Source organism: Fukomys damarensis, unplaced genomic scaffold (genome assembly GCF_012274545.1).
Source record: "Fukomys damarensis isolate Sample0158 unplaced genomic scaffold, DMR_v1.0_HiC HiC_scaffold_22, whole genome shotgun sequence".
NCBI lineage: Eukaryota > Metazoa > Chordata > Mammalia > Rodentia > Bathyergidae > Fukomys > Fukomys damarensis.
In genome coordinates, this window is record NW_022900934.1 from 14,088,372 (window position 1) to 14,106,406 (window position 18,035).

Below are 18,035 nucleotides of genomic sequence, written 5' to 3' on the forward strand. Positions count from 1 at the left end.
TTTTTTTTTTTTTTGGGTGCTGGGGATCGAACTCAGGTCCTCGTGCTTGCAAGGCAGGTGGCAGAACCACTGAGCTAAATCCCCGGGCCTGGGAGCTTGCTCTTAAACATCTCCATCTGCCCCATGCCTAGCCCAGTGCCTGGTCCGCAGCTCATTCACACACAGCATGTTGAATTCTCCTGACTAGTGCTGGCCTCCAGCTCTGGGTCCTGACGGATTGGGATTGGTGTGGATGGCTCAGTGAGGCAGAAACAACAACTGTCACAAGCCATCAGGTGTGCCCCTCCCCTGCCTCACCCCAACTCCCTCAGGCCCCTTTTTCTGTCTCCACTCCCAGCCACAGCCATGAGAGGAGAAAGGCCTGATTCATCCACCTACTTCCTCTACTGCCTGTGGGTTCAAACTCCCCTCAAGCACCTGATACAGGTACGGGCTACCTCAGCCCACATGAGCTCTGTGTGCTGCCCTGCGGGTGTAGACCCGGGATGGAGCCAAAAGCAGGTGACATAGAGCCAGGGACCTGCCTAGGATTCTGACCAGCTTTCTGACTTTCCACAAACTGCTTTCCCTCTGTGTACCTCGGTTGCTTCATCAGTTGACTGTGGGTACTCACCCTTCCAACTTCATGCAGTATAAGTTTTGAAAGAGGCAACAGATGTGAAAACACTTTGAAATGCTTATACTTTGGCCGGGGATTTAGCTCAGTGGTTCCGCCACTTGCCTTGCAAGTGCAAGGACCCGAGTTCGATCCCCGATACCAAAAAAGAATGAAATATTTATACTTTGGCAGGAAGAAGGCTGGAGTGGGTGTCAAGCAGCCCTAATTTGGTCTCAGTTGTTTGTCCTTCAGTGACCTGACTTCTCTAAGCCTCAGTTTCCTTATCCATAAAATGATCCCTTTCGCTCTGGTGCTCTTTGGTTCTGTAGGTTGAATTTTAAGGAACTCAGTCCCCGGGCCCTCAGGCTCCTCTTCTAAGAAAGGAGACAGAAACCCTGAGCCCCCTTTGGTCCAAAGGTATAAGGAAGGACAGTACAGAGGGGCTGAGACTGACTTCCTGAGTGCCCTGGCCTCCCCACCCCCAGTACTGTGCTCACCTCCTCTGCCCGCTGCGCCTGAGGATGGTTGTCCAGGAAGGTTCCCTCGAGGACAGAGCCCACAATGGTCAGGCCCTTCCCTGCCTTGAGCTGAGAGGTCAGTGAGAGCAGCTGCGGGTGCACCACATTCTGGTCCTGATCCACACGCACCAGCACCAGCAGCTGGGGCCTGAAGAGGGTGCAGAGCCAGGTGACCCCAACCACCCACCCACCACTCACGGGGCCACTGTCCTCTGTGCCCACCCACCTGTCCCCATCACCCACTCATCTGGCTCAACGTCCAGCCAGCCATGCATTTCCTTGGATAACAAAGCCTTCACCCATCTCTCCACATATCCATCCACCACCCACCTCTCCACCCATCTACGCCACCCATCTCTCTGTCCATCCCACCGCACCCTCATCCTTTCTATGCTTCAGTCATCCTCTCACATCCTTATTAATTTACCTACACTTACCTTGCTCACTCAGTGGCCCCCAATTCACTTATCTGCCATCCACTGACACAGCCATCTATTCCAGCACCTACCCTCCTATGCGGATATACATTGATCTGTCCTTCCATCTAGTCATCCATTCATTTCCTGCCTCCTTTAGCCACTTATTCATTCATCCAACCCACCCTGCCAAGCACCTACTCTGGGCCAGGTGCTGATCCCTGGAGAATTCCCAGACAAGCAACGCAAAGCTCCAGTGTCTGGAAGCCCTGGTTTAGTCAACATCAACAAGAGCAAGCCAACAGTGCCCTACGCATAGCTCAGAGTTGCAGCATTACTCCTGCCATAGTGGGACCTGGGGGACAGGGAAGGGACTGGGCAGGCCAAGCAAGCAGGTAGAAGACACCTAGGCTGAGAAGCAGGAGGGGAGGATTCTGACTCCAGTTCCTCCTGTGACGCCTGAGCGCATCTCTGGCTCCTGACTTCACATGAATAAAATCTAGAAATTCCTAAGAGATGCTACTGCTGTCAAAGTGAGAGCGTAAACTCTACAGATACGATGTTTACAGGCTCTGTGTGCCATCTCCTCAGAACTGTGACCTCACTACATCCCCCAGGGACTGGGCGGCAGACTGCCACATTTCATGCATTTTTGAATAAAGAGCTGAGTAGATGGTCAGGTGGACGGCACGGTAGGCAGGTTTGGGAGAATAAATGTCCAAGACTCATTTTGGCCTTGGTGTCGGTCGAGGCTGGGCTCGTCTGGTGCCGCTCAGCAAAATGAAGCGAGTGGATGAGTCTGGCCCCCGCTCCTTTCCTGTCCCTACCCTGAGCCCCCTGTGCCCATGCCACTCACCTCCAGTTCTTGGTGTGCGGGGGCCCTTCCTCTAGGCGCAAGAGGGCATAGCGGGCGGCGCTGAGAGACAGGCCTCGGATCCCGTCACCCCACTCCTTCTCTGCCCTGGGGGCCAGGAAGGGGACAGCATGAGGCCAGAGCGTGCCTGGGAGAACCATCCGCACAGAACGGGCCACCCCCGGGCACAGCCGTCTAGCTCAGGCTCAGAAGCAATAAGCCTGTCACTCCTGCCACCTGGCTCACTCAAGCCTGAGCTGTTTCCTTGGAAACTCATTTCTGAATCTGTTCTCTCACCTTTTCTGTCCACTTCTCAAAGCCTTGGTCCCCATGTCCCAATCCCACCCTGCATCACCCTTCCCTCCACCCCAGCCCTGTCCCCCCTCCCTGCCTCATCCCACACCTGTCACCTCTCCTGCCCCTCAGCCTCTCCTCCCATTTCCCACACTCACCCACGATACTCGATGTACTTGTAGATGAGCCCGGCGATAAGCATGGCCACCAGTGCATAATACCAGGAGCAGATGAACATCAGGGCCAGGCACAGGCTCATGCCCAGGAAGGAGAGGGTCCTGGACAATGCAGAGAGACCCAGTCTCTCAGCCCTGGCAGGGATGTCACTGAAGCTGGGCTTCCAGCGAGAGTCTAGTGGGACAGAGCCTGAGCAAGACTTGGGCAATCGCAGTCAGGTCTAAGGGCACCCACGCTACTGTCACCATGTGCACCGTGGGGTTAAGGGAACTTGTGGATGAACAGCAACCAGCCAGGGCACCATGCCCCACCCACCTCCCAAGTCATACCTCCCTGCCCCTGTGCCTTTGAGCTGGCCCGACAGTCCTAGCCAGATGGTTCTAGGACGGGGATCTCTAGAGGAGTTGGAAGCAGAAGACCGTAGAAAGAGACCCCAAACTAAGCAGGTGCTAATCCCCTTACACCATTATCTTTCTGGGTGGCCCACTGTGCTGAACCCTGCCTCCCTTGGGCAGGGCTAGTCCCTTCCCCTGCTTGAGCTCAGATTGTTCCTGCAGCTCCGTGGTGGGCATGAAAAGCTGTACAGTGATACATGATAGGAAGAGCTGCAGCCATCTTGGAATGAGCCTCTCCCCCGCACGAGCACTATGATCCCCAGCACAGCCCCAGGACAGCGGTGTGGCGACCGTGCCCATATCACAGTGGGGAAACTGAAGCGCTGAGACGCTACAACATCAGCCCAAGACCTGAAAGCCAGGAAGTGCAGTCATTCAGCTCAGGCTGACTCTAACCTCCGTGCCATACTGTAAGGTGACAGGGAAGGGGTTACAGTGGGCTGTTTCAGGTTGTGTTATATTATGAGTCATGGCAGTGAGCAGACCTTCTCCAGGACTTTTCTCATATTGGTTGGGCTACAAAACTAGAAAAAATGGTTATCTTCTTCAGGTGTGGGGTATTTAGATCTGGAGGGAATTGGCTGGGGTGGGGGCCGGTGCTTTAGTGGGGTGGGTGGCAGGACAGGGCACCCACCAATGGTAATAGCGAAAGCGTGGCCTCCAGTTGGGCGTCCTCAGCAGTGTCTGCACTGCACAGGCCAGGTTCACAAACATGTAGCACATCAGGAAGAACCTAGAATACAGAAAGACCCCAAAAGAAAGATGCTAGAAGGCAAAAGAAACAGAAACAAGGCATAGGGACAGAAAGGGGGAAATCATGCTCTGGTGCTTAGGAAGGGGTCAGAGGCCAGGTCCCCTATAACATATCCAGACATGTATGGGGGTAAATCCCTATGTAACAGGATGGGCTTCTCCAACCAGTGAGAAACTTCCTGGAGCATTAAGGAGCATGGGTGGGTTGTCATGGTCACAGCTGGAGGACCCAGGTGGAGAAGCATGTGGCCCTAAGGAGGAGACACAAGTCAGATACGCACATGGAAAGGATGGGGGCAACCTCATCAAGGGAGGCAATGAGGATGCCGATCTCACAGATGCAAGCAGTCAACAGCAGTGCCCAGGTTGGTTCTCCATTGGCTTTGCCATGGCCAAAGACCTGGGGACAAAGCAACCATAATGGGGTACCAAGACCTTGAGGACTTGTCTCTCTCCCCCAATCTTGGGAACCAGTGAAGTACAGGCAGGAATCCTACAACCAGTGAGATGTGTTCTCATCCTCTAAGAAACCCATGGGGATAGCAGGCTTTTGCCACCTGATACTGGCACTGCAGTTCAGTAAAGTTCAATTGACCCCTGAAGGGAAAAGACACTCCAGTAGTGCAGATGGGAGAGGAGCCATCAGGAGCCAGCAAGCAGCCGTGACTGTGCGCTTCATAAATCTTTGTTTTAAGCATCATGGAAAGAACCACTCTCGCTGGGCATGGTGGCGCACGCCTGTAATCCCAGCACTCGGGAGGCTGAGGCAGGAGGATCGTTGTGAGTTTGAGACCAGCCTGGGCTACATAGTGAGTTCCAGGTCAGTCTCAACTACATAATGAGACCCTGTCTCAAAAAAAAGAACCACTCTCTTCCTGCCCTCTGACTCTCTCTCTAAGTCCCTGACCAACCTCTGGGGCTAGAAGAAGGACACTTATTTTTCCCCTGAAAGTAGAAAATGCTCAGAGAGATGGACCGACCATGGGCCAAACCCCAACTAAAGTCCACCCATTCCTCTCAGTGTAGTACTGGGCAGAAGTGGGGGCAGCTCAAGGCTAGCAGTGGTCCTCATTCACTGTGTAGCCCCTGGGCCGGGGCCTGGCCAGCGGAGCTACTGGGTGAGACTGCCTTGCTGCCCACACTGACCTGCAGGAAGGGCACTATGCCATCCCGGGAGATGGCCTGCAGCAGACGTGGAGCCCCCGTGAGGCTCTGCAGCCCAGCCCCACAGGTGGAGAAGAAGGATCCGATGACGATGACCCAAGGTGATGGCCAGGCCAGCGTGCCCACCACCAGGTTGCCATTCACAGCTTCACCAAACCTGGAGTAAAGCAGTAAGGGCACAGGAGATGCCAAGTGAGCATTGCTACCTGGATTTCCAGGGTGGCTCTCCCCACACCAACTGCAGGACTAACTCTGTGGACCACAGAGTTGGGCTCTGCAGGCTCAGATGCGAGAAAAGCTCCAAATGTCCTGGGCACGTCCTGCCTGAGTGGCCTTGAGCAAGTCACTGAGCTTCAGTTTTCATAGCTGGAAAACATTTACTAGAAGCCTATCTCATACAATTGGTGAGGGCGGGGGGAAGGAGGTACAACATGTAACACGCTTACACCATGGCCAGGACGGGGCGCCAATGTGATTCTAGTCAACGGCTGAGTGTTAGTATCACATCATCCTGAGACTGTTAGGATCTGGGTCCCCATGTGAAAAATGGCACTCTGGCCTCATCACAAAGTGATGCTACAAGAACCAAAGAAAAGAATTCTCTAACAACAGCACTGTCTCAAAAGAGAGGATGCGAACTGGACTCAGTGGACCACACACACTATAGTCCCAGCTACTTAGGAGGCCAAGGCAAGAGGAGAGCTTGAGCCCAGGAATGTAAGACCAGCCTGGGCAGCATAGTGAGACTGATTAATTAAAAGAAAAGAAAAAAAGAAAGAAATGATGGAAAGAAAATAAAAACTGAAAGATGCTGCCTCGGCAGGTGAAGAACTCTGTGGCTAGAGATGGGCTTAAAAGGACCATTGGTGAAAGAGTCCAAAAACCAGAGGGAGAGCTGTTGAACATGACCCGCCACATTCCTTGCTGTTTTGTGGGTGCTCTGTGATTAAAGGAAGTAGAGGTCAGACTGCCCTAGAACAGGTATAATATATGCAAACTGCCCATTTGACCGGGTCGTTACTCTGTTTAAAACCTTTCTGGGTGTCCTCCATTTGAATACTAATAATAAAGTAAAGCCGTAGTGTCGCCTCCGTCCTGGCTCCAGCCTAGGTCTCCAGCCTCACCCCCCTCCCATACATTACCTTACAGATGCCAGGGTTGCGTGGAAAGCCATTCTGCAGTGAGACCTCCTCCCTTCCCCTGCTCATAGTGAGCACACTTGGCCTTTAGGAGGGCTTGCGGGGCACTGAACTGTTTACAGCCACACGAGTGCACATATATGCAGAAACACACTTCGTGCTGGCCCCCATCCTAGTTGCCTAATCTCTGCTCGGCACTGAAAATTGAAAGGATGAATGAGACACAGCCGTCCCTCACTCTTCAGAGAGGCTGGTTCCAGGACCCCCTGTATGATACCAAAATCTGGGATGCTCAGTGTCTTCTGCAAAATGGTATAATATTTGCACATATCCTACGTGCATTCTCCTGGGATTAAATCATCCTGGGATTACTTAGCAGCATCTAACATAATGTGAGCACTATGTAAATAGCTGTTGTGCCATACTGCTTAGAGAATAATGACAAAGAAAAAAGTCTGTCCGTGTGCTTTACAGATGTAATAGTCTTTTCAAATATTCTCGATTTGTGCTTGGAAGAAGACCAACTTTAAGATGCATAAGACCCTTCCAACCCCACCTCATCTGGGAAACCTTTCTCAGTCTCCAGAGGACCAGACTGTGGTCCTCCATGAGCTCCCGTACCCCCATGGTCTTATTTATAGCTACTCTTACTGCACTGCCTTTTCTTTCTTTTTTTTTTTTTTTTTTTTTTTTTTTTTTTTTTTTTTTTTGGTACTGAGGATTGAACTCAGGTCCTTGTGCTTGCGAGATAGTCACCAGAACCACTGAGCTAAATCCCCGGCCCCTTACTGCACTGCATTTAAAACCTTTTAGCAAGTGCAGTCACCATCCCCAAAGAACTCCTTTAGGACAAAAACTGTGTGTTATTTATCTTTGCTCCCCCTACAGCCTTAGACAGTGAGCAACATATAAACGCCCAGTAAATGTTGATAAATTAAGATTTTAAATAAACAAAAAAGAAAATATCAGTATCCTAAAGGAAATGAGGCATCACTCAAGCCTCCTGATCTGGAATAACATAAGAAAGAAAAAATACAATGATAAGGTGAGTTTGCAAATGACCCTAGTGGCCTCCCTCCCACAAGCCCAGCACCCCTGCCAAGTCTGTTTCCCAGAGCTCAGCCTCAGGTGCCCACCCCTCCCTCAGAACAGGAGCAACCCTAATTCTCTGACTTACTTGTCCCGTAGGACGACTCCTTCAATGCAGGCCCCAAACAGAACAACGGAGCTGATATCTGCAGCACAGGATGAAGGAGCAGCCCCAAAGTAGAGCGCGTGTGCATGCGCGCGCACACACATGCACGCACGCATGCACGCACGCATGCACGCACGCACGCAACTTCTCCTGAACCACCAGGTAGGCCACAACTTCAGCTGCCCAACCCCCAACTCTCCCCATCCAGGGTGCTCCCTGCCCAGCAGTGCAGGATACAGACAGCAGAGGTGGTGGCGATAGCCAGGATGGTGCCAGTGGGGATGGACTTCTGAGCATCCCGCAGGTCTCCAGAGCGGTTAGAGCCGGCCATGATCCCTGGGAACAGAGGAGCAGCTCAGACAAGGGCCAGGTCACCAGACACCAGACGGAGAGAAGAGAAAGGACGGATCTCAGAGCCAGGGAGCCCGGACCTAGTCCCGGCATACTGATTCGTGTAAGATCATAGGCCTGTTCCAGCCTCCATCTCCTCATCTGTCCAACTGAACGTTGGCTCCTGCTTACTTGAGGGGATTTTTAGATAAGAGTTCCCAACCTCACCACTGCCTCTCTCCTGCCCGTTCACTCCCAGGCAGAGTCCCCCACCCTCTGTGCTCCCCTTCACCTGTGACTGAGGGGAAGTAGATGCCAACCAGCAGGGTGAAGTAGGAGGTCATATCGCTGAAGACATAGGGGTGATCCATGTCGATGGGGTTGCCGTCCGGCAGGCCCACCGAGGGCATCCCGCGTCTCTCCACAATCACCCCCTTGGCCAGGTAGGAGCTCCACAGATTCTCTGTGGGGAGACAGAACTCTCAGGAGGAAGGCCAGAAGTCAGAGGACCAGAGCTCTGGTAGCAGGGGGTAGGGTAAGCAAAAAGTAAAGGTGAAGGCCAACCACATCTCACTCCCCGTGACTGTGTTTTGTTTCCACCAACACTTCTTGAGCTTCTGCTCTGGGCCAGGGATGTCAGAGATAAATTGGACTCAGTGCTGGTGCTCGAACAGTCCAATTTAGTGAGGTAGGCAGACACATAAAGACCTACCCCAGAGTGACTCAGTATACCCCAAACTGATCTTATCATTCCTTCCGACCTTTTCTGCTTCTCTTATCTCAGTAATAGCGTCCCTGTCATTCAGACACCTTGGCGTGGCTCTCAATGGCTCCTGTGCCCCTTCCCCCACCTCAACACCTCTCTACTTTCTGCCCATTACCACTCCTGAATATGTCAAGGACACCTCTTCTCTCCTTTCCAGTGTGGCTCCCCCTCGGCACTAGTGACATGTCGGGCTAGGCGATTCTTTGCTGTGGAAGGCTGTCTTACAGCCCTGTACGTGTAGACTATTTAGCAACATCTTGGCTTCTTCCCACTAAAGGCAGTAACACCCCAGTTTCAATAACCAAAACTCTACCAAATGCATCCCAGGTGGCAAAACAGCCCTGAATAGAAACCTCTGTCCCATTCCCACTGATATCTTTCCATCTCTCTAGTTAAGGCAACTGTCATCTATTTCCTGGGCTCACAGTACCAGCCTCCTCCTGGGCTCTGACTGCCTTCAAGATGCAGCCTAAACTCTTCAGCACAGCTTCCGAGGCCTGCCATGCTCTGGTTCATGCAGGCTCTCCGACATCATTTCTTGTCCTCCCTCCTTTGCAATTTATGCCCAGCCATACCGCATTACCTGTGATTGGGAGCACACAATACGCTGTTCTCTGTCTGCAGGCACTAAACCAGCTGTTCTTTGATTTGTGATTCCCTTATTTCCCTATATAACTGATGATCTCTTATGTGGCCTTCAAAAATCTCAAGTGAATACAGGAAACCTAGTCTTCTCACCTGATACACAAAAGCACTCTCTCCCTTGAGAGCTCTCTGTTCAATGAGTACACATCTACTTCTGTCATAATTTATTTGCTAATACATCTGTCTCTGTCACTAGACTCCTTGAGGCCAAGGACTGCGACTTATTTTATTATGTGTTCCTACTACTTATCATGATGCTAGGTACTTAGTAGGTACTTACTGAATGCTTTTTAAATTGGTGACTTCCCTATTAGTGATGAATACTCTCCCCTTTTTATTTTGATTTTTAGTTTGAGACAAGTTCTCACTATATAGTTCAGGCTGACTTTAAACTCACTGTGTAGCCCAGGCTTGCTTTGAACTCATGGCATTCCTCCTGCCTCTGCCTCCCAAGTGCTGGGATTACAGACATATGCCACCATGCCTAGTTCTCCTTTTTAATCTCTACCCTCCCATGATGCCAAGAACAGAACATGGCCCAAAGCAGGTGCTCAATTAAAGCTGATTGAATTTAACTGCTGTCCTATGAAGGGCCTCTTAACCCTGACTACCTAACCTACAACCCCTGTGGTTCTCCCTGGATACCAGCCCTCTTTCCTCCCCCAGACCTTTGATGAGGCCACTGGCAGCACCAGGAATGCCCTGGATCTCCGTGACATTATTTCGGTTGAAGTACTCATCACAGGTGGCATTGAGGAAGCGGGAGGAGCAGAAGAGGCCCCAGAGCTGTGTGGTCACCGTCTCATTTCCTTCCCAAGCCAACTTGGCACAGACATCAAAGCCATGGCGAGACAGTGTGCGGTTTCCCAGAAGGCAGATCCTAGGGAGAAAAATAAGCAAGGAAGATGGGAGGGACGTGACCTTGCCCTGACTTCAAAACAAAAACCTCTGGGGGACCTTCAAAGACAAAGATACTAGGGACCCACATCCAGAGAGTCTGTTTTAATTTGGATGGAGCCCAGCAAAGGTCTTCAAACGTCTCTGATGTGGCGCCAAGGTGGAGAACCACTACATAAGATGCTCTTTCAGCACCATGGACAACGGTCTCCAGGAGCTGGTCCTCTTGGCCAGTGGAATCCCAGCCCTAGGAAAAGTGGCAAAACCAACAGGGATCTAAACCCTGAACCCTCTCTTCTCTGTCTTTACCCATCCTGGAGAACTTTTCCAACACTACGTTTGTTGCATTCCAGAAGACTGTCCCATCCAGGAAATTTCCCCCTACCCTTTCAGAAGTCATTTACATTAACTTCTTAAGGCCAACTAATCTGTTGACACTCACATGGAAAATCGTTCCCACCCCCTGAAAAGCTATTCCACCCTGAAAAAACTGTCGTCAAGCCAGGGGAGATTTTCCCTCCCAGGGCAGGTGGCTCCCACAACCCACATCACTCAGGCTCTGAGACATGGGGATAGGGAGGGGGCTTGGCAGAGACTGGTGCAGAGACCCTGAAATGGAGTCAAGGAGAGAAGAGGATAATGCCTTCGGCTCAGATAGGCAGCACTCACGGGAAGTTGGGCGGGTCAAAGGCTGACTTGATGACCCCAGCATAGATGGCCAAGATGGAGAGGATGACACAACCCAGGAAGACCAGGGCAAACTTGTTGACGTACTTTACACCCACAAATACCACGGTGGCCATACAGGTGAGCACACAGGTGCCATAAACACGCATGTTGTTCAACATGGCTGCTGCCTCCCCACTGGCATCTTCTGCCTTGAAGATGGCCATAGCGGGGAAAAGATAAGCCTGCAGGAAATGGACAAGAAGGTCAGGCGAGTGGCCCACTGAGGACCAGCTGAGGATCACCTCAGGGAAACAGTCTAAAGTTTGGGCAGGGATTCGGGGAAAAAGGAATACCAGTCACAGCACATCACGCAATATAATATGGGATGTGACACCCAGTGATGGGGGAAGGGCTAAGCAAGGCCTGGCCTGGCCTGAAGGACTGTGGTGCAATTTTCTTAAACAATGGGAGCAAAGTTGTTAGGAACAACTATTTATTTGTATTCATTTGTTATTAGTTATTATTAACGATTATTTACTATTTTATTATTTCTTACAGAAAGATGGAAAGGAGTCAAATGCTCATTACTAGAGGTTGGGTAAAGAAATTATGATGTTCCCCCAAAACTACTGAGCTGTCAAAAAAATGGCACAAGGCTGGGATGTATCTTAATGGTAGATTGAGTATTTAGCATGCACACAAGACCTGGGTTCAATTCCCAGCACCAAAAATAAAACACCTTGCTATGTTATATAGGGTGAGCAAAATCAAGTTATTTTAAAGTGAATTATTTTCTCATTTTTGTAAATTTATCTGTGAAAATACTTATACGTGTGTTTTGTTTCTGTATGTGTGCTTGTAGGAACATCAAACTGTTAACAGTGCTTTTCCCTGAAACTGAACTGTGGATAATTATTCTTTTTGTACATCTGCATCTTCTAAAATCTCTATACTAAGTATTATGTTTATGTTGATACAAAAGTTATTTTCACTTACAAGTGATATTCATGAGAGAATTTTCAGTTGTTTAGGGAAATGTTTATGGTAAGAAGTTATATTTTACAGAGACAGAATACCGTATCACACAGAAAAATAAAAACTCAAAGCAAATACACCTAAATGTTCGATGGTGATGTTCTTTGGGTGATTGTTTTTCTCTCTTACATGTTTTCTTTACTTTGATATTTTTCCAATGTTATACAATTGTATAACAGTTATTTATTTACCTATGGTGCCGGGTACCAAACTCAAGACCCTGTGTGTGCTAAGCAAGCGCTCTATCACTCAGCCACATACACAGCCCCGAATTTCCTTTATAGCACATTTTAAATACTTAATTTCTTAAAAGTCACAAAGGCTTATTATTCTTCTCCCACCATTTGCTCCTCGGGCCTTTGGCTCCCCATTCATCCTCTCCACCCTTGGCCCCTTCTGTCTTGCCTTGAAACCAGGGACTACTGCACTCCAGTTCTGCTTCTCCGGGGCAGTGTGGTGCTCGAGTACAGGTTTTGGCATCAGAAAGGCACAGCTCTGGAAGCCTTGCTTTCCTCCTCTGTAAATGGCTACCTTCTAACTCACGAGAGGGCAAAACTAAATGATATGCTGCAAGCCTTGGGGCTAAACAGGGTAAGTGGTGAGGAAACATCATCCCTGTTTTCTATAAACCAGAGAACCCTCACCAGCACCCACCCTACAGAAAAGCGTGAGGAGCAGAGACCTAAGCCAGCATCTCCGGTCTTGGAGCACAGCGCATCAGTCAGTCCTCCTCACTGCTCTCTGCACGGGTCCTCACATAACTTTTCTTGTTAGCAGCCCCATAGCTATCAGCCCTCTATAGTTAACATTCTTAGGGTACCCAGCACAGCCCCTGTGTGTGGCAGGCAGCTACTGCATGGCTTTACCACTATTCTTTCTACGATTATTTCAATCCACCTTCCACCACCTTCCGGAGAGCTGAGTGACCTTCAGCAAATCGTCCCATGTCTCTGAGCTTGTCATTTGTGAAATGGGCATCATAATACTTAAACCTTGGAATGATTCAAGATAATGACTGTAAAGTACTTGGAACTATGCTGAGAGCTCAGTGGGTGCCTGACAAACGACAGCTGTCTGTGTTACATAATTATTGTATCTTGTCTCCCCAACTAGACTGGGCACTCTTTTGAGACAGAACCACATCTGATTTCTCTATGGCCTTACTGAGTGGCCTTGCCTACAGGAGGTTCCAGAGAGTGTTGGTTAATTGACTGACAGCCTGGGACCCCACACCTCCTCCTCTGCCCCTCTCACCAGCAGGATTTCGATGGTACCCAGGATGTACATGGCCCCAGCAAAGGTGGTGCCCAGGTAGAAGCAGAGGCCCACGGCGCCCCCAAACTCTGGGCCCAGAGACCTGGAAATCATGTAGTAGGAGCCACCAGCTGCAGAGAAAGCCTAGTATCAGCAAGAGGGTGGTGAGGCACTGGGCTCCTCTACGGGGTGATGGGGGCTCAGTGACAGAGAATAGAAGAGGGCTGCACTGGGCTTCAGGCTGCAGCCCCCAGAAAGGGGACTGTTGGGAAACCCAGCCAACCTCTCTGCATGGATTTTGCAGTGCTAATTACCATGTTGCTAATTACCCCTGTAGGAGGTCATGGCTCAGAAAATGGAATGGTGAAGAGGGTCTCAGGCTGAGGGTGGAGGGCTGCCATTGCCTTATTCAGCACCAGCAACTGCTTCCCTCTCCCTCCCCAGTGAGCTCCTCCCAACCCTTAAACAGTCACAGCCCAGCCCCCGGGTCTGCAATATTGCTTCTCTTGGGTCTTGAGGACCCTCAAATCCCAGGGCACTGTCCATTCATCCAACCATCAGGCCCCTTCCTCCTCCCCAGAGACCCCAGGCACATACCAGGCACAACACCATTGGTTGCAATCGCACTCATGGAAATGGCCGTGAGCATCGTCTGTGAGGAAAGAGACCATCAGAGCAGCAGCTGCTGGGGGCCACAGTGGCCTGGGTGGAGGCCAAGCCATATACCCCATAAACACCAGCCAAACCCACAAGTTCTCTTCTGCTGAGCTTCTTCATGGGCCTGTTCCAACTTTGACTTGTGCCAAGTCCTTTTTCTCACAAAAACCTCTTATTCACCGTGCGAATGGAAGGAGCAGAAGCTACAGCACCAGAGAGCTCTGGAAACCCCAGCTTGGCCCCTGACCAGCTGCCTGACCTGAGGCTCCGTTTCTCTAGTCCTCATCTCTTCATCTACAGAAGAGCAGAACACGCACACACGCAGATCCAGGTGAAACCTGGTTAGTAGCCATCAGGACCAAGCCTCTGAGAGGCAGGAAGGGCCAGTCAGACCTAATCTACGCTAAAGATCATACGCAGTGGTTTCCACTAAAAGCTCAGGGCTCGTGCTTCTACCCTCCCACCTCCCACCCCCAGGCCTCTACCAAGCCTGCTGGCGGGGGGTCACTCACACAGGAGCAGCAGATGAAGACCATGCAGAAGGACTCCATGATCCCTGCAATTCCCACCACCCAAGTGAGGCGCAGGAAGAGGATGACGCCGAAGATGTTCTGCAGGCATGGGAGGTACACGCCCATGAAGGTGCCCATGCGTGGGGCCTGCCAGGGAAGCCAACGTCAGTCTCTGCAGCCCCTTTTTATTACCAACACCCCAGCCCACTCCTCCTCCACGACCCTCCCCCCACTCCCCCTCCTCAGCCCTTCATCCCTCTTCCCTGATTTTTATACCCTTTCCCTCCTCTCCTCCAAGCCCTGCTGCCCATCCCTCTGCCTCCGCTACCCATCTGCAAGCCATCTCCTCCCTCCACCTCTCACTCCTTCCCCTCTCCCAGCCCCCAGATCCCATCTCTTTGCCTCTATCACCCATCCCTCCATTTGGATCTTGTTTCTTTCCCACCCTTCCTCCCCCACCCCTTCTCCCCAGGCCCCACCTGCACCGGCTTCTTTTTTCCACCCTCATTGTTTTCTGCCTCTTCGTGCTCCCTGCTTCCCTGGGGCAGGTTGGTGTAGTTGGCCAGGCCACTGAGCAGGGAGGACACCATGGGACTGGTGTCCATCTCCTCCTACAGAGGAAGGGAGCCAGTGTGTTAGGAGGCTGGGGGCCCGTGAGAGGGGTGGGGTGACTGGATGGTAGGGAGCAGAGGGTGGGGGCAAAAGGGTAAAACCACTGAAGTTAGAAGATGGGAAAGGAAGAGGAATAGGTAGGAGGGACAGGAAAAAGGACTTGGTGGGATGAGGAGAGGGGGCAGGGAGTAGATGGGGTAAAGGCAGAGAGGAAGAAGAAGGTAGGGGAGTGTGAAGGAAGAAGGCGAACATAAGGAGGGATGGAGAGGGATACTCTTCCCAAGGGAAGGAGGGAGCAGCTCTGAGCAGGGTCCAACAGCCCTAGCAGCCCACCTCAAACAGGGCCATGTTCTTGCCATCGTACTCCTTTCCTTTCTCTGTGTCTGTGCTGTTGATGAAGGGGCTGCTTTCCTTGGGGTTGCCGTCACCTGAGAAGGCAGAGGAGTCAGGGGTCTGGCGCAAACCATTTGTCCTCCATCCACTCTGGCACACAGCTGTTAACTCTCTGAACCTTGGTTTGCACGCTGGGGGAAATGGGGCTTATACTACCTTCTTTGCAGGATTTTAGCAGACAGCATTGCAGAGAGCCCAATACAATGCCTGGCATATTTATTGCATACTCAATGGACATACGAGTGATTTCTTGCTCTGGAGAATCCTATTTCTTTCACCATTGCAGCCCAAGACTCCCTAGAGTGCCACTATGGAACACAACTAGGTCCATCTTGGAGTTGTAGGGCGGGTACATGTTCTTTCTTGAGAAGGAAGACAGAGAACACTGCAGCCTGAGACTCCGCCTGAGGGTACTCTACGGCCCCTTGTGCCATAGCCTGTCTCTCACTCATCTCCGTCCACTGAATGTCCACCAACTGCCAATACTGGCGTGGGCAGTGGGGGGAGCAGAGCACAGAATAAGGCACTACCCCTGCCCTCAAGGAATCAGCTAAGGCCAGAGGACACAAAGCAGCCACCAGGAATTTCCAACCGGATTGATAGTCTAGGAGAGGAGGTGAGCGTGGCACTGTGAGAACACAAGAGGGCACTCAGCCCAGCCTGGGAGGTCACAGAAGGCTTCCCAGAGGAAGTGACGTGTTAGCTGAGAGCTGAAGGATGAGTAAGAGCTAGACTGGGACGGAGGCAGGGAGGGTGTTCCAGGCAGAGAGAAAAGTGGAACAGCGTGTTCGATGGCCCAGAGGCGAGAGCGAACAGAGTGGCTCCGAGAAGCTCAAGTCTGATCGGATGGAGTTTGAGGAAGGGGCAAACTGGGAGGCTGAAGAATCAGGAGAGGAGTGAGGAAAGATAGACCTTGGAAGGTAAGTGTGGACAGGGTTTTTAAACAATTAGCAGGCCATCTTAAAAAATCTGGACCTCACCCGGAGGATGATGGACAGCCAGCGAAGTTTCGGGGAAAGAAATGCCATGAGCAGAGTTGTGTTTTAGAACAATCATTCTGTCAGCAAATACACAAACCAGAAACTCAATGGTGCAAGCACGGGCTGATACTGATCCAGACCATAGCAACATGGAGCAATCACAGGCACATTTCCTTGCCAGGCATTTGGGGAGGAGGGCAAGAATCCAGCCTAATGCCTAGAGTTTCTAGCATGGGTAAAAGTGTGGGTGATAATAAATTTGGAGAGGAGATTAGCAGGAGTCTGGGGGAAGGGCAGGTACTGTATTTAGCTGAGGGTGAGGTACTGTAGGGCTCTCACATAGATACATCCAGAAGTCACCTGGATATACGTATGGAACAGGACCAAGGCTGAGCAGGAGAAAGGGGAAATCTTGTGTAAATGTGTGTGGTGTGTCAAGCCATGTGCCTCGAAGAGATGACTCATGGAGAAAGTCTCTTGGAATCAAGGGAAGAGTCCTTTCAGAAAGACATAAAAGACCTCAGTAGAGAGCTGGCTGTGGTGACACACACTTGTAATCGCACTACTTTGGAGGCTGAGGCAGGAGGATCACAAGTTCAAGGCCAGCCTGGGTATCTCAGCAAGATACTGTTACCAGAACAGAGGCCTCCATAGGCACATTCCCTTGTCTCCCGGCCTTCCTCGGTTCCAAGGCTGAATCCTAGCAGTAGTCAGCTCTATGGACTCGGAAAGAATCCCCCCTGACCAAAGCCAAGTGAAGGTACCTCTCCTGTCTCTTCATCTCTCAGCAGCCTTCTCTCCTACCCCTATCTGTCCAAATCTGCTCAACCCTTCTCCCTACCTTCTGGGAAATGGCTTCAGCCACCCAGCCAGGGCCAATCTCCAGAGCATGACCTCTCCCTGTTTTAAATGCAATCCCATCCTAAAAACTGGGGTAGGGGGGAAGTAATTCCTGAAATCCACCACCAGTCGGTCTCCTGCCACCACCTCTACCTGAAATGTGAGTTCCTGAGAATAACAGGAACTGTTCCTGGGAATCCCATCCTTCCTGTGGGAACCCAGCACATAATAGATGCTCAGGAAATAATCTTCTGAGGTAAATTCCCCAGGGTCTCCCTTTCTGACCCCAAGGTTTCAAGACAGCTGTCTCAGGCTAGAGAACAGTAAAAATGAGGTGAATACCCCCTCCTCAAAATGCTGAAAAAAAGGTGTTCTGTTCTCATCACGCTATTGTGGGGACTACAGAGGCTGATTAGACATGATGGTGAAGGAAAAGAGCAGGAGTAAGGGAGACCTAGGTTCCAGGCCCAGCTGTGTCTTCCCCTTGAGCAAACCACTTTCTAAGCTTGTTTTCTTCTTTGCAAAGGGAAACTAAACAAGCTTAACTTATAGAGTGCTTGTGGGAATTAAGTGGAATAATGCATATGGTGAGCCATTCACACGGAGTGTAGCTATTGCTGCTATGACAATTATGATTATTAGCATACCTGGTGTCCGCCCGCCCAGGCTGCTCACCCTGTACCCCTCCCTCAGCCGCAAGATTTGGGGGTCGCTGGGTCTCCTGTGAGGCTAGGTGCCTCTCCCAGAAGCGTCCGGTTAGGGCCAGGACCACCAGACAGGAGAGCCCTTCTGCTCGGCCTTTCTCGCCCCCTCCTAAGCCCCTCCTCCTTTGCGGGGTGAGTAGCGCCTCGGGGACAGGAAGGGGGCCTTGGGGCCCGAGACCCTGAGTAACTAGGCAGCCCTGCGCCGGTCTCCATGGTGACCGCGCGGGCCTTGAGCGCAG

General features: G+C 51.2%; 1 protein-coding gene across 1 annotated transcript in view; it reads right to left on the bottom strand.

Moving 5' to 3' along the window:
- Slc12a5 (solute carrier family 12 member 5) overlaps window positions 1-18,035 on the bottom strand; it is a 39,833-nt gene that overhangs the window by 6,789 nt on the left and 15,009 nt on the right. Inside the window, exons 4-20 of the mRNA XM_010626286.1 lie at window positions 17,740-17,813; window positions 15,213-15,307; window positions 14,747-14,878; window positions 14,268-14,414; window positions 13,696-13,750; window positions 13,099-13,229; window positions 10,810-11,051; window positions 9,912-10,123; window positions 8,125-8,295; window positions 7,740-7,838; window positions 7,485-7,542; window positions 5,151-5,325; window positions 4,286-4,404; window positions 3,886-3,984; window positions 2,838-2,957; window positions 2,389-2,493; window positions 1,096-1,264 (exon numbers count right to left, since the gene is read on the bottom strand). Coding sequence (XP_010624588.1) covers window positions 1,096-1,264; window positions 2,389-2,493; window positions 2,838-2,957; window positions 3,886-3,984; window positions 4,286-4,404; window positions 5,151-5,325; window positions 7,485-7,542; window positions 7,740-7,838; window positions 8,125-8,295; window positions 9,912-10,123; window positions 10,810-11,051; window positions 13,099-13,229; window positions 13,696-13,750; window positions 14,268-14,414; window positions 14,747-14,878; window positions 15,213-15,307; window positions 17,740-17,813 — 2,203 coding nt within the window. The remainder of the gene's footprint in view (window positions 1-1,095; window positions 1,265-2,388; window positions 2,494-2,837; window positions 2,958-3,885; window positions 3,985-4,285; window positions 4,405-5,150; window positions 5,326-7,484; window positions 7,543-7,739; window positions 7,839-8,124; window positions 8,296-9,911; window positions 10,124-10,809; window positions 11,052-13,098; window positions 13,230-13,695; window positions 13,751-14,267; window positions 14,415-14,746; window positions 14,879-15,212; window positions 15,308-17,739; window positions 17,814-18,035) is intronic.